The sequence below is a fragment of the Siphateles boraxobius genome, unplaced genomic scaffold (genome assembly GCF_051911475.1).
Source record: "Siphateles boraxobius isolate OS27281-9 unplaced genomic scaffold, OSU_SipBor_1 13, whole genome shotgun sequence".
NCBI lineage: Eukaryota > Metazoa > Chordata > Actinopteri > Cypriniformes > Leuciscidae > Siphateles > Siphateles boraxobius.
The window spans coordinates 15460820-15478450 of NW_027508733.1; the positions used below are offsets into that span (position 1 = coordinate 15460820).

Consider the following 17631-nt stretch of genomic DNA (forward strand, 5'->3'; position numbering starts at 1 on the left):
AAATCACAAGAGTCTGTCATGTTTTGGGGAGAGCGACATTGAAAAGTTTGTGGTGACTTAGCTCGGAAAGTTCTGGGTCAAATACACTGAGCCGAGTCAGTGCTCTGTGTGGAAGCGTCCACAGCTGCTTCTCGCTCTCGGGGAAGCCTCATGCTTTGATCAAAAGGCTCGTAACCGAAAAGTACCCAACATCCATGGTCCAACATTAGGGGGGACGAGCATTCGGCAAAGCCAGATCTCTGTGTTCTTCCATTCGTCACTCTCAAGCTGAGGGCTTTTATGATCGAGGCACCAGGCGTCCAGATGTACGACAAAGGGGAAACGACAACAACAACAACAGCCTGGGAAAAACAAGCTAGAGGGGAATCTCTGACAGCAACATGTTGAATTTATTTAACGTTGCCTAATTACGAACGGACAAGCAATATATTTGCAGTAATGGCTGTCTCAACATGTTGCTGGCATTGAGTACAAACATGTTGCTTCATACGGCACGTCGACCACTGGTAACCCAAGAGCCACGGCAAATACGGAAACGCCCTTGTAAATGATCTCAGGGTTAAACAATAGGCAAGTTATGATGGATCACATGACCCCTATAAACGGTTTGATGGTTTTTCTTTTTGTGTCGGACCATCGATCAAACTTTGGCCACGACATCAACACAATCTGTAACTGATTGAGTCATTCGCTTGAAAGAGGAGCGACTGACCCATTAACGCTTCGAGAGTGATCCGACAGAGATGCTTTCTAAATGGCCTAACGGAGGATACGTGACACTTCCAAGGGTTGAAAACAATCCTCTCATCACCCACAAGGAGGGAGGGCTTGTTTTGCTCACAAACAAGTTATGCAATGCCACCTCCTCTCCTCAATTCATTAAACTCTTACCTTCGGGGAGCTTTAAGCTACTTATTTTGCTCTTTAGTTCACACGTGCTTGCGCTTATTAACAATTATCAACATCCCAATACTCTCATTAAAAGTCTTTTTTTATTTTATTTTAATTCTTATCTTTAGCTAGCCATTGAGCTTATTAGGGCTTATTAATGGCCGCCGCCAATGGTGCCAAAATTGCTGAAATAAAATGCATACTTGTTTTATGCAACATTTATTTAACTTAAAAAAAAAGTGCTAATATTTCAGCATTTTTCTATGTATGTTTAATATATAAAAAGGTTATAGTTGTATACATTTTAAAAAAAATGTATTTATAATTTACATACATTTTAATATGATAATATAAAATAAGCAAAAGACCCAAAATATAGAAAGAAATATTTTTTACTTAGTTTAATTTTTTCACCAATATTTAAACCCTTATATTATTAATTGTATTTATATATAAATGTGTATTATTTACTATAACTAAATATTACTGGACAAAAATACTAATCCAATTGTTCAAAAATTTAATTATACATCATTTTTATAAAAATATATAAAAGACAATAATGTTTTGGCATTTTCGTCAGGAAATGATCCAAAAAGGCAAAGAAGCACTGGGAAACGTTGCGAGCCAGATTCAAACCCATGTTGCATGAAGAATTGTGGAAAGGATTTAATAACGGTAAAATGAACTAAACAGACCTGAGAGCCAGATTTTAGTATCGTTGAGATTCTATTAGTTTTATATTTATATTTTCTGCTTACATTTTAATTCTAGTTACATTTTATTAATCTTGTTGAGTGTGTGTTTGTTATTTTATTCACTTTTGGTTTTTAAATTATGTCAATATAGTTTTTTCTTTTTTCAGTTTTGAGAAATGTTGCCTTGCAAACTAGCTGAAATAAAATAAGTTTGTTTTTTTGTTGCATTTTATTTACAGTTTATTTTCTTACTATTTTACGAACGTTTTGGGGGGTTACAGTTAACTATAATAACCATGTACACAGAAATGTACACCAGTATTGTCGAATTAGCCAAAATATTTAATAAAATTGGTGAATCACGATCATCCCAACCATCTCACCGTGGAAGACGTGATTGTGAATCCTCATCACTTCCACAGATCCCCTGAGACAATGATAGCAGTGGAAGCGAAAGCTGCCACACAAAGGCAGGAAACAATTCCAAGAATTTTCAGTGAACTTCAAAAAGACGCCAGATTCCTATAGTGTGGATTTGGAATGGTTTCCCCTCATGCAAATTTCTGGGAGAGACACCCATGTGAACACACGCATGCCTTCAGACACATTCGCTCTTCATCACAGCTGCTTCACTGTTACCTAGCAACCCCAAAAACAGGAGCAGCCCACGTGTCTCGAGCACTCGAGACGTTTTGAGCACTCGAGATGTCGAGATAGTTGCATTTATTTGGAAATAGTCTTCAACTATATCAGGTTCTCAGATATGAAACAACTTTTCGTTTCACCAAAAATAAACAAATAATATGGCTTTCAATAGAATCACATAATTAGGATTAATCTCAAGATTTACAACCATTCGTTAGAACGCCGAACAGAAATAACAAATTGGTGTGATGTTAAATTATTGCATTAAAACGGATTTAATTAATATGCTACATAAAAAAACAAATGAAAGATAAGTTTTACATGCTAAATTTAACAACCCCCCCACGTGATAAAAATTGATAGCAAATCAATAAATAAATGCTGTTTAAAGGTTTTGGGTCTGTAAGTTTTTAAAGAAATGTAATACTACTATTCAGCAAGGACACATTAATTTACACTCATTATTTTATATTCATAATTTCCACTGGATTATCAAATTGAATTAGCATACAGTTATCCAATAAAAAAAGCTATATCATGACAAAAATAATGCTGTATAACATTTTGATGGATAGATTTTGATTTGTTTTGCATTCAACCGTCATTAGCCACATGCAAATACTTCCTCCGGTTATTCCCCATGTTTGCATGCATGTCAGAAGGATCTGGTTTCTGAAAATGCCCCCGTGGCTCTTCCTTTCCTTTTCTCCGAAGGACATGAAACAGCGGGAACGTGCAAGCGCTCAGCGGTTTGTCAGAATAGCGTGTCATCGGTAATATGCAAATGCAGGGCGTAGAAACGCTCCCATTGATAACGTCGAGGACACAAGCTCCTCCATCTCCCTCAGGGCTTCCTGTTTAGCTAATGAATGGAAGTTGGCGTAGATGGAAGTCAACTGCAGTGGCGCGCGCACACACACACACACACACACACACACACACGGAGGAAGTACAGCTGCTAATGTGATTCTTCCGAAACAACTAATCCAACACAATCTGCGCTTCCTAATCCAAACACAAACCACCAGAAATAAAACTATTTTTTTTAGAAATAAAACTATACACGTTTAACTATGATCACAACATGTTATACATCAAAAATGCAATGAACATATATATATATATATATATATATATATATATATATATATATATGATGCTTGACAAGAGTTCATTTTGACTTGACCCCGGCCATGCATCACAGTTCGTTGCTTCACTGTCTGCGAGAACCAATCACTGTCAGTTGCCGGAGGGCCTCATACTTCCTGTGTGGACACAATATTTGTACCTGCAGGCATACGCATATACAAACTGCACAACTAGCAAACACATTAACACATTTACTTCCCTTTTTCCATACACAAACGGTCACAAACACACTTGCGTGCAAATGTATACTGATGGTTCAGACGAGCTTACAAAGCTATACTGTGAGAAAGTATCTGTGTGAGAGTTCAAGCAGAGGGGTAACTTACACCCTGTAGCTCACGAGGAAGGACACGGACGGTGAGCGCTGGGATCATGGATCAGATCCTCTATCAAGGGGGTTTCGTGCAAAATCTACAGATTTTCCCTTCATAACTGTAAGATCACAGGTTAAAATTGAAGTGCACACTACACATGTAAGTTACTGGACTGCAAAGTCCAAAGCATGTGAATATAGGCTTATTGTTACTTATTAAAATTAAGGAGTTACTACAAAAATACTTAACATATAAATTCATATTTCAACACTTTCGCAATCTTTCGACACATTTGAGTCAAACAACATATGAGGGCTTGATGTCATCTAAAAGAAAAGTCATTTTTCCTTAATCGGAAAAACATGCACTGAAAAATTTTGCGCAAACAATGGTTTGTTCACACTATGGACGATAACTTTATATAGTTTTAATCATGTACGATAATGTAGCTATCGTTATGGTTATCATTCTTGGTGTGAATTGGCCTAAACGAAAACTATAACGATAAAATTTACATAATCTTGGTGTGAATGGGCCTTAACAATAAAATGATGTAAAGTTTTAGTAAACTTGGTGTGAATGGGCCTTAACAATAACTACTACGATAAAATGATCTAAAGTTTTAATAAACTTGGTGTGAATGGACCTTAATGATAACTATAATGATAACATTTTTAATAATCTTGGTGTTAACTGGCATTAACAATAACTATAATGATAAAGTTTTAATCGTTTTAATTCTCTGAGAATTGCGTCGTCCACACCACAACTATAATGATAATGACAGAGGCACGATATTCCTTTTAGAACAATATTTTTGTTTAATTGATTGAAAATAAAAACATTGACAGCCAATCAGAATCCACCCCAGAATTTAAAGCGGCAGTGCTCACTTATAATCACCAATGTTACAGGGTGTTTGTGTGGATGCTAATATAGTTATCGTTCTTGGTGTGAACAGGCCTTAAGACCAAGAGAGTATAATGAAAAAAGTACTACAAACATCATAAAAAGTAAAGAAAAAGAGATTAATAAAAGTATTTTACTATCCATCATATTTTTTTTATATTTTCTGCCTTTTGTGTTTTCGTTTGTTAAATAATTAGGCTAATTTCATGATACCAACACACAAAAAATAAAACGCAGCACTTTCAGCTCAAATTAAAACATTTAACCATGTTTAAACTCATTTATGCACAATTCCACAGTTTTGTCCTCAAAAACAGTGCAATAAAACCCCTGCAGATTTCATCGGGGCCTTTACATAAGGCTTTCTGACTGATAGCAACCATCAGTTTGCCTACTAAAGAAAATCAAATCAAGTTAACCGACGAGCGACTCCTATTCTGTTAGAAGCGGTGCCTGGAGAGCTTTTTTTTTCTTTCTCGAAATTCTAAGAAGCACTACAAAAAAAAAAGCCGCTGCTTGCTCAAGCTGTGCAGACGATCCCCCAGCTATTCCACTGTGAAATGAGTGTCGGCTACAGTGGGGAAAAGAGCAGTAAAGTGGGAGAGAGAGAATCCTCACATGCTCCTTATCCGTCATGCTAAGGGCTTCTTTACTCTGAGGTGGGAAGTGAATGACCTACTCCTAGATTGTTATAGGAAAAGTACCCTTACCCTCCGGCACTTCCGAGGTGCTGATACTCGGAAAACCGCTTCCCCTAACAGCAGACGGAAGCTAAAGCGCCCACCTGTCGAAAGACATCACGCGACACCTCAGCTCAACCCACGCAAGGATTTCTGCGCTCTGCCGCCATAGTTATGAATTCCAATAGACAGGACAAACAAGAGTTTGACCGCAAAGTGCTTCTGAAAATCATTATCAGCTGTTCAATATAATTCAGTCTGATTCATCAATGCCCTTCTGGTTTGAAAAGCAGTTCCAGCTTAGATAAGATAAAACAAACAAGTATACAAACAACTGTCAAGGTCAGACTGAAGATCAAGAGATGCGCCATCAGGCTTCTTCCCGAATCTTTCACCTGGACCACGAAAACAAGAAAATCACCTTCCTTAAACTCACTGAACCATGTGATCTTTTCCAAGCAAATGTGTCAGAGATTTATTACTGGATGTCAGCACTTGTGGAGCTCCGCATTTTTCCTTCTGTTTTTCCTGCTGTTTTTTCCCCGTCTCCTTTTCTAAGAAACCAAAACGCAGCTAAAAGCACTCAAGAACATGCCAGGGATTTATCTAGGTCCTAAGCGCAGAAATTATATTTTTAAATTAAGCAACATTAATATTATTATTATTATTACTACTACTACTACTACTATTATTATTATTATTATTATTATTATTATGTGTTCTATTATAATATAAAATAGGTATTTAAAATGACTTATTACTACATCTACTAATAATACTAATACTACTTTATTTAAAAAGTATTTACAATTTAAATAATTTACTATTATTATTATTATTATTATTATTACTACTACTACTATTAGTAGTACTACTACTATTATATTTTATATTAAACATAATAGATCAATCTAAAGAATATTTATCAGTGATGCGCGGGTCAATGTATAAACAACCCGCACCCGACCGACGTTTTCAACTAACCGCCCGCAACTCGGACCGCAAAAAAAAAAAAAAATATATATTGTACCCGACCCACTTCCTGACCCGCATTTTTTTTTAAAGTAAACATTGTTGTGCAAGTTACTTCCAAACTGTAATACATTATACATTACTTGTTAGCCTACTGTTATTTAAAAGTAATTCATTACCTTACAATATTACTGTCTCAGAATTGCAATGCGTTACATTACTCCTGTATTACTTTTGAGTTACTTTCACCAAAATAACTATACAGGAGTAGAACTTAACATTCTAAGGCTGTAACGATATGCGATATCAAACACTCAGATCCACGAACCTGCAGAATTGCGACACACCCCTTCCAACTCCAAGAGTTATCCTTCCCGTCCAGATCCAATGCTGCTACAACTTTAAATTACTGTTAGTATTATTTGAATTTTAAAGTTAACATTATAAAATACGTAGACCTACACCACAAAACTAGTTGAGGATACATTATTTAAAATTGGGGAATTCCAGCGTTTTGGACGTGACATCTGCAGTCAAAACTTGAAATATAAATTCTCAGAAAATGCATTTAATAGCATACCAATATATTGAAACGTCTGTTTATCCATAGGCTACCCCTTAAAGGAGTCCAGATATTAGAAAAATATCAGTCTACACATGCGTTTTATATTTAATATGAGGGAAATACACACGCATTCATCCGTGACAAAACAAATATTTAGGAGGCAACATATTTTTTTGTAATTCTGTGAATTGCACTGCGCAAATCAAAAGTAATACTACCCACCGGATGAAGAAGGGTAGGCTCTCCACAGAACATAAAATATTTATTTTACTTTATTTTTCGTGTTCGCATTTATGAGGAAAAAACAATGTAAGGACGTGACAGTTCTCCGGACGTGACCGCTCTGAAGCGGCACTAAACAGGCTGTTTTAAAACTTTCACAGAGACCTCAAACAAAAGACACAAAGCCTTTCTTTAAAGTGAATTTCGATATGTACTAATTGTATCTTAATTTTAATCAATGTTTCATCAACCAATTGACTGGATTTAATAAATAAGAAGTAAATATAGCAGACAATAGACACGGAGGCGCCTGCGCGAGCGCGTCTCATAAATTAACCGAAACTCAGCGTAGGCTATACGGTACTTCACAGACCTGAAAAATATATTTCAATCTATATTGAAATGTCTACTTGTAAACAGAACAATTCAAAACGAAAGAAAACGGACTGCTCTCTGCTTAGCCTATATCTGTATGAAATGTGCATTTCTCTCTGGCGCATTCACTACTGCGAAGATCGCGAGGCAGCATTACTTCATCATTACATCATCTTTATTAATAAACAATTCAAATGTCTCCTTGCTATATTTGAAATATTCATAATCATTCATTGCTTTTGCCGGTTCTTTGTGACAGATTTTAGGTGCTTTATCGGCAGCGCCGCCGCCACCCTTACATCATGTTACGTTAATGCGTCAACACCGCATCAAAAACATGATTGCGAGATGAAAACATGAAAAATACCACCTAAACATAGCCTAACAGTTTAGAAAGAAAACTCAGAACAAATAGAGTAGCCTAATGTGCATACGTCCATCTCGCGAATGTACAGTCTTCTTCATGCCATCTTCACCCATTAGCCGCTTTTCCACTGGCCGGCGCGAGCACAGAGGCCGAAATCATGCCTCACGGCACTCCTGAATAAATCGCTATACAAATATATCAGACGCTGCCATTTAGTCTTTATTTACAAACTTGGACACCACATGCAGCTATTGACTGACCACACACATACTGAGCTTGTGCGTCATCTTCGTGCCAGTTATTCAGCCAATAAAGTGTAGGCCTATGTATTTCATAGAAAATTGTGTCTATATAGTACTAGGCTATATAAATTGCAAAGGTTTAACATTTTAAAGCAATAACAATTAGTATAATAATTATTATTATTATTATTAACAACTACTACTACTACTTGAAATAGTTGAAGTATCAGATTTTATTATTACTACTATTATTATTATTATTAATAAAATATTATAAGTAATATTATATTTATAAATTATTTTTATCAGTATAAAATAATCTAATGATAATAAAAAGAACAATAATACTTATTATTAGTAGTAATAGTAGTATATAATAATAATCATCAAAATAATAACAACAACAATAATAATAATACTACATACATGTGCCATTATTTTCTTTATTAATTATTGCTCTAATATTGTGTTTAACAAACTGTTTCAATCCCAATAAATGGCAACATTAAAACAAACTTACACTAGAAAGCCCTAATTAAAACACATGGTTTGCAATGAAACCAAAAAAAAGACATTGTTGTCAATGTTTGCATTCGGTTAATCAGGTTAATGTTAAGTCAGGTTAATTAAGAGCGATTTATCCAGACAAAAAAACAACAACTAAAGTCCACAACGCACAGTGCTCTGACATCATCAGAGGGGAACAAAATGTCTATGACAACAAAAAAAAGCGCAAACCCGCGGCTGATGAACTTTGACCTGAAAAGGTCCTGGTTGCGCAAGAGCCGCTGTCGGCTCAACAGAACAACGCTCACAATAACAGAACACGATGTGCCAGAGCAAAAGATATCACTGATCTGACAGCAAATCTACTGTTTTCTCTCCGACACTCCGCCTCTTCCCATGTTTGCGTTCGTGATGTTTTTATGGAGGAATAAAAGGACAAGTTTTAACACCGTTGCTACATTGAAGGCAGAGAGTTTTATCAAAAGGAAATAAACATTCCCTGAGATACAGGATGATGTGTGTCCATGTTTATGCTCTTATTATCAGCTACACTCTAGAAACTACCACAAAATAGCAAATAAACCAAACACTAAACATTTCATACTTCAAGCATGCTGAGCTTTTTTTATGTCTAGCTAAGAATGGAAAGCGACGCTTACAGAAGGAACTGCACAGATTTTATCTATCCACTCAACCTCACGTCTACATCCTCCGTCTGAACTCCAAACTGTTACTGACACTAAATGCCTGCTTTCACAGAAAACAGTTTAGTGCATTCATAAATGGATCAAGCACTTCGCCACGTTAATTCATTTGGTAAACATTTATACAGTTGAATCAGTGCATCACCAAACAGTTTTAAGCATTTAAGACTCAACATGAAATCAAATTAGCAATTTCTTTGGTTTTATATATTAAAGTTCCCATGTAGTCAATCATTTTATCCCTTAAATCTTATCTTTGACCACCAAAGTGACATATTTAAGTATTATTTCTTTGAAAAACATTTCTTCATGTCTCAAAATATCTTGAATGTAACTACACTCTTCTCTCATTTAGTATACGTGTTCTACGAATATGCAAATGAACCCCGCCTGGCCGCCTCCAATCACTCACACCAGCTCAGAGATCCACTGACGATCGCACTTTGACGTGATTGGTTACAAGGTGGTTTGTGGCGTCAGAAACACCAGCGATTTCTAACCGTGTTTTTGAGACATTCTTTGGTTCACTGCCGTTTTAAGGACAAAATACTCAGCAATGGTGTTGACTTATGAATTTGCACATGGTTTGTCTTAAATCATATTAAAAACACCACATCGATATATAAGCAACATTATAAGCTGGATTTTCACCATAGGGGGACTTTAAGAATTGATTGGAAAAGTTGTTTGTAGGTGAAGCCTTTGTTTTATGTTTTTGGAATAACAAGCACTGATGAATGAAAATGCAAAATATCAGAAAGTAGAGGATAGGGACCAAAAAAAAAATCACAAATAATAATACTATGAATATGATTCAATATAAATCTCTTGAACTAAGTGGAAAAGAAAGTCAAAAACCTTACACCTCGAACACAAACTTTTCCGCTCATTATTTGTGGAAAAACAGAATTTCTAGGAGGAACAGAAAACATGAATGTCAGGCTAAACAAACAAACACGGACAAGTTATGTTTATTTGGCATGACAGAGAGCGCGTGTTTCTTTGGGGATTTGATATCTTGCTGTAGGGTTACACACTCGCTCACCCCAGCGCTTGCCCAAATACAGCGCCATTGCATCATACTCCAGAAATGGGGTTTCACTTTGACATTATGCCCGACTAAACTTTCACCTATCACGTGGCAAAAAGTGGGTTGCTTCATGCATGTATCCCTTTGAGGAGCACGGGACACCTCCCAGTTACCAACGTGAACCTTTATTTGGGCTGGTCTTATTAAAGAACCTGACCTCATCCATACGAATGCTGTTGTGATATCACTACTAAGGGACGCACCAAAGTACACACTTTTAAACCAACCACTCACTGTTATTCGCGGCTAGCCAGTCTTCCCTTTTGCCCAATAGGTAAGACAACTTCAACACCCACAATGCACTGGGCATGTTGCCGTCCAAGGCCACTCCCACACCAGTCTGCTATGGATACGCTTGACCAGAGTCAAATACAGGCTTGCTTTAGTAGGAAATACTTCTAAGCAAACTTTATTCATAAAGGTGTCTACTTGTATTGTTCCCAGCTGCAAGATAATTCAAAGAGTAAACGTTTAGCGGAAGTGTTACTTTTGGTTTCCAGTGAAGGATCCAGTGCGTTGTAGGCAGCGGCAAAGAATCGTAAATACGGAGAGAATGCCGCGATGGAAAATGTGAAAAACCTCTGTTTGTAGTCAACATTTCAACTGGACGACCATGAACACAGTCCTGACCTGGTGTATTACAGGCTTGATCATAATTAAAAGTTTTGTTTTTAGTTTTATTTTCCTAGCTATTATTGATAATTAGGTTACACAAACTGTATCTGGGATTTAATTTATATATTTAATAACAAACTCTTGTAGTTTCTCTCTATAAGAGAGAGCATTATCTGTAAGGGCATTATTTAACACATATTACGCAGATTTGAACTAGTATCGAGACAATGTGTTCATTACAGTTAAGTAAATATTTACATAATTATTAAATACAGTTATATTATATATATATATATATATATATATATACACACACATATATATATATTATATAAAAGCAGAAATATAAGAAAACCTAGTGTACTTTGGTATTCTAATAAATTCAAGTAATTTAGAGGACAAAACACATTGTTTGATAAAAAAAAAATTCACGACTCTTAAGTTTTTAATGCGCTCCTCAATTTCTCATCTTAAGAGCACATGTGCTTCTGTTCCTTCATTTAAGGCTGAACGGACTCATCGAGTCCGTACATATCATTTCCCTCCAAAAAGAGGTTGGAAGTAAACAAGGTACTTGAGCTGAATCAGGTTGAGAGGGGTGTGAGGTGAATAGTGAGCAGGTGCGGTACACGCTGGACCGGCGGACAAGATTTGTATTGGCACAGACTGTCCTTCAATGTACCAGGCTGGCTTCCTCCAGACAAACACAAGCACCATCTTGCTCACATACACACGGTTCATCTTTGCTGTTGTAGCTTTAACTTGTAAATCAGCCAAGCTGTCATCCAAGACCTATGTTTACTAGAGCTGGTTTAAAAAAAAAAAATTAAAAAAAACTTGAAAATTATTGATTTCTCGATTTTAATCGATTCTCATTTTAATGAACCGATATCGATTCTTAAATCCGAAGATTCTTTCTTTTAGGGTGTGTTCAGACTTGGCATGTTTGGTTGGATTAAAACGAACCCAGGTGCAATTGCTCTTTTTGTGCGGCTCATTAGAATAAGGGTGAACGCTACCACCCGAACCCTGGTGCACACCAAAAAATGAGACAGAGAAAAGATGGGTCTCGGTCAGCTTCCAAACAAACTCTGGTGTGGTTCGAATTAAATATGAACGCAACATGGACCAAAGACATGCAAAACGAACCAAAAAAAAGGACATGATGTCCCAAGATACGACCCTAAAAAGGACAGAATCCTAAGGCATACCCGTTTTTCTCATCATAGTCGCGATGTTACCCATCACAGTTCCGTACAGGCATTAGAACAGCGTCTTTTTGCAGTAGATCTTGGTTTGTATGTGTGACAAAGGGATTCCTGGTGCTGTTCTGACACCTTTACACATATTATAAGCTCTTCACGAGTTCTCAGCTCCATCATCAGGTACGTTGAAAGATACAGTACAGTACAAGTTACCTAAATCCATATAATTTCACATGTAATTGCTCAGTGTTTCAACAGCGGAAAGACGTCAATAAAACAGCTTGTAAAAAATGACACGAATGTTACATTTACCTCAGAGAAGCCGATTAGTGACCATAAACTCTTTAGTCAGCTAGAAAAATTAACTCTTGAGAGGAGCATTCTGATAAATTGTATTTTTACTTAACCTGTTCTTCAATATTATGCAAAGTAGGCCTATTTTGGAATAAATCTGTTGTGTTTTTGAAAACCACCATTTAAATGTTTATATTTAAAAATAAGTGGTCTTTTATTAATAATGTATAATTATTATAAAAACCTTCTTATGTGTCATTTAGTTGTAAGTAGCCTACAAATCCGTTAAAAACTTTAATAGTATAGTGATGTACTAACTCGGGATGTTTGTATAGTTTACAGCATTAGTTATATTTTTTCCTTGAGGAAACTTGCCATGTACTGTACCTTATAGGCCCCAATTAATCAATATCAAAACGAATTGAATCGTGAAATTAGTGTCAATGCTCAGCCCTAATTTTTCCTACAGAAACATCCTCCAGCATATTTTTCAAACAACATATGTCTTAATAGATACTTGCTGTGAATCTGAAATGGCTGAACATTTTTTTTTTTTAACAGAGGAAAATTATTTTCTACCAAACAGCCATTGAAGGCTAAATAAAAAGCCCAATACAACTGCAACATTCACAATTGTTGCTTAAATTTACAATCGCCATCTAAACCATCGCAAATATATTGTGGATATTCAAAATATCATAAAGCTCTAGCTCCTATGGCCTCGGAGAGCAGACATACAACTTACATAACATATTCCAGCACTAATTACATCAGTCCACAAGTGACAGTTTCAAAACTCAGTAACTGGATAGACAAATTAAAAACATCTATGGTGATTCCAAGAGCCCAACATAGACTTCTGGTTCATTTTAAGCAAAAATCCACCTCCATTTCAGGGTAAATATCAATTCTAGACAATCTAATGCTAAAAAAAAAGCAGCGTGAGAAGCAACTTACTTCTCTGGCAATGGTTTTGGTTCCAGCAACGCTCGCCGAAATTCCCATTGATGGTGGTCTGTTTGCAGGTTATCGTTCCCTTGATGGTACCCGGGCAAATGTCTCCGCACTCCTGGTCATCCTTGTTTGCCACGATGTAGTTGTCCTCCATCGAGTCCGAGATCTTTGACCAGTCGAGAGTGGACAAATAACAGAGGTCGGGGTTCTTCTCGATGCGTACCGCCCCGCGCGTGATGTTGGTCAAGCTGTGGAGGCCGATTTCCTTCAGCTGGATCATTTCGAACATGACCAGGGCATAGTTGAAAAAGAGGTTGTTGCCGCGAATGACGGTGAGGTTCGGGAAGAGGCCGCCGAGACTCTCCAGGCCGTAAACGCGGAAGAGGAGCAGGTAGTCCGTGACCACGACCAGCTTTGGAAAACTCAAGCCCCGGAAGTCCTCCGGTCTGGTCTTGAACATGAGCAGGATCTTCAGGTGGCCCTCGATCACTGTGCAGTTCTCGAGAACGCGCAGGTTGGTCGCGTTGTTGCGGATGTCCGTGCTGGGGCAAACTGCAACAACAGAAAATACAAAAGTTATTAGCATGTGAAAGTGTTTATTTGGACGCAATTGGCAAAATGCCAACATTATACGTCATGTCTGTTGCAATTTTTATATTGCCGCAATCAGAGATAACTGTGATTCACTGAGCAATTTAAAAACAAAAAAGTCCCTATTAGAATCCAGTGTTGATGTAGTTACTATTAAAGCGGTCTTATCCTTTTTACATTTTCAACTTTTTTAGTTTGTAATGTTGCAGTTTGAGCATAAAAAAACAAAGTCGTCAAAGTTACAAAGCACAAAGTCACTCATGAAAGAGTTATTCTCTATAAGTGCACACTGCTTCTGAACTCCATAAAACGGCTCAATTGTAGTCTTGTACAATGAATGTACACGTTACCATATTCTTCATTTAAATAATTCCCACCCAATTCTCACATATGCAAAACAAAGGGGCCTGATTGAGTTGAGTTAGGAGGGTATTGAAACACATGGTTATGGTTAGGAGCGTGACATTTCCCAAACATGCTCGAAGTGCTTAACCAATCACAACACTCTGGGTCCAGGCGAACAATCAGAGCACATTGAGTTTTTTTAGAAGGAGGGGCTTCAGTGACAGAACGTTACTGACAGACTTGGAAGAGAGGTGCTGCAACAGTGTCAAATATGTGATAATGTGTTTTTTGAACATTCAAGCATGACCTATGCTAGAGCCCAAAAACAAAATCAAGACTTTGAATAATCGTATAATAGGTTCCTTTTAAAACAAGAAGTTTAGGACATGTCAAAAGAAATTGTTTAAATAATAAACTTAATAAAAGCAATGTTTAATCCACACAATAGGTATTTACTGAATTGCAATATTTAATGCATTTAATTAAAAAAGTATTATTAATTTTATTATAACATTATAATTAATATCATTATTTTTGTTATCTATTGTAAGGCGGGTGCCAGAAAGTCTGGTCTACCCCTCAAGAAGGCAAAAGGCTCTCCTGAGAATTAACATTTGAACCCTCCCTTACATAATTATGTAACCGCAACATCCGAGACACACCACACAGTGCAATTCACACCTCACTTTAACAATCTCCCCCTTCTACCCCCTTCTCCTCCTCACCTGAAACTCACTGAAAACCCATGGAATGTTAAGTGTGTACAAAAAAGTAAATATACATGTTTGGTATCATTTAAAGTGTCTCAGTGCGCCAGGCAAAATGGTCTCATTCTCCCAACCATAATGAAAAGCTAAAAGAAGTTATGAAATATGAGAAAAGGGATGTGTCCCTTAAAGGTGTTCCCTGTCCCAGATCCTCCATTCTGATCTCACAGTTGTTAGCCCCTCACTAGTGCCCCTTTCACACTGCGCGTTGATCCCGGGATATTGCCGGGAAATTGCCAGAACGCCTTCTGTGTGAACACAAACACGACCCAGGATTGATGCCGGGATCGATGCCGGGTTGGGCACCTAGTAACATTGCCGGGATCAGTCCCGGAATGCGCGCTGTGTGAACAAAAGCCGTAATCAATGTCGTGTCGTAATGATGACGCTGAAGTGAAGTGATTAAAGCAGGCTAGTGAAGCGGTCCGTAATGCGCTAGTTTATGGTCGAATCAGAGAAAAAAATGCACATGCGTGGTTTCTCGAGAAATCACAGCTCATAAGCAAACTATAGACGCTGCTGAGACATTACATGTCACATCGATGTCACGTGTCTTTACCGATTTTTACGGGTTGTGTGTGAACGCACTCTCTGATTCCCGAAAATCACTGGCAGTGTGAATGAACCAAAATCAAACGAACCCGGGTCAAATCCCGGTTCGCTTTATCCGTGTATTTTCTGGAATCTCTGTGTGAAAGGGGCTTAGGGGACCAAAATCTAATTATAATGACAGACACCACCATTTGGTAAGCAAATTAAATTATCTGGGTTTATAAGGGAAATGGGCAAAAAGGTTCGGGAAGTCTGTAGGTAGACTTCCCACACGATCGCTGTGTGTAGTTTTTCGTTGCCAGGTAAACATTTCTTGAATTCCTCGATTTCCGAATTGTTATTATATTTGATTGATGAATTGGATTTTGAATTATTGTTCTATTACCTGGTCAATAAATTGTAAACATTTGATTTTATTCTGACTGACTCTAAAATTGTTCTCCCAAGTACATTAACTAGATTCGTATGTTCCCTAAAGTTTGCGTCAGATTAGTGACGACTAATATTTGGCACTGATTCAAGTGTACTTGTTTTGCAGAGAGAGTTTTTTCCATTTAGGGCAGCAAACGCACTGCTTGACCAACCTAAATCTGGGTAAGTCTGTTTTATCTCTGTTTTAATTTAATGTTACTTTAGATAAGTGTATGTGGGAAACCACTGAATGCCCAATCCAAAGCTATTATAAGATAAGTAAAGTTGGTTTACTTATTTGTAGTAGTGGCCATAGATCTGCCTGAAGCAAACGTTACTTTAAATTCAAGTGAATGCAAATTCAAGGAGGCTTTATAAAAGTATCTTTGATTGAGTAAGGGTGAATCCGACCGTCTAAGATATTAGCCAATCACCTCTGTTTGGTGACCAAAACGGGCGAGATTATAAGCGTGAGACAAGGACCTCTAAGCGGCATAGTTTTCTAATCTGAGCGGGTAAAACATAATTAAAGAATTAAAAAAGAATAATCAAATATTCGTTCACTTTTAATGATGCCCAGATACCATTATATCCTTTTTCATTAATGGAGTCAGATGAAATAACGAGTTGATACATATGCATTTCATTTAATCTTGAATGTTGCACAAAAACGAAAGACAGAAACACGCAGAGACCTTCACCCGCTGGTCGGAAAACCTCCATTGGGCCGATTGAGCCCGGTTTACACTATATTAACAATACTAATACCAATAATAACAAAATCTAAATATTAAACAAATTTGATAAATATTGCAAAATACATCTGCAACATCATCTTACTCTTTATTAAAATTTTGCATGATTTAGAATTCATATATATAAGTAAATTGGTATGATTGATGTGTACTAAGCTGAAAAAAAAAGTAAATTGCAAAATTACGATTTTTTTGTATGACAATTAACCGCCTGCCACAATTTCATGTTCACGTAAAAAGCGCAGATGTAGGCCATCCTAACAAGAGCATGAAAGATTATCAACACTGAATAATGCATAAAGTGTGTCTCCGAGCGGCTGCTTTTCTTAGTCCATTCATAATCCAAACCCGCACACGCTGAGACGAAGCAGAGAGAATTCATTAGCAAAGCGATTCTCGACAAGAGAGCATCTGCTAATGGATAACATCAAGCAGAATTCCTTTCAGAGCTGCTCCATTGATTCACCATCAAAAGAATTCTCACAGGCCTTTTTCAACGGGTGGGGGTTTCCTCGTTTCGTGTTGGAAATCATCACCAAATATTCACTGCGGCCCATTCATTTTAAACGCTGAAGTGTAGAAACACCCATTTTAAGACACTACAACACTAAATCATTCAAAAGAATGATTTGGAACATGCAATACAGAGATTACGACGAATTATCAGCTGCGAAATCTCATCGCTGGAAAACAAAGGGCTTTTTTGACAACCGTTTTTCTTGAGGAGACAAAGAGAGCATGTGATTTGTGGTGTGAGCAGGTGTCAAGGTCTGAGACTTGGATGATCTCAACTGACTCTGTTGTTCCTCCAT

General features: G+C 37.1%; 1 protein-coding gene across 1 annotated transcript in view; it reads right to left on the bottom strand.

Annotated features, from left to right (window-relative positions):
- insrb (insulin receptor b) overlaps nucleotides 1-17631 on the bottom strand; it is an 80403-nt gene that overhangs the window by 38508 nt on the left and 24264 nt on the right. Inside the window, exon 2 of the mRNA XM_077226086.1 lies at nucleotides 13402-13950. Within this exon, the coding sequence (XP_077082201.1) occupies nucleotides 13402-13950 (549 nt within the window). The remainder of the gene's footprint in view (nucleotides 1-13401; nucleotides 13951-17631) is intronic.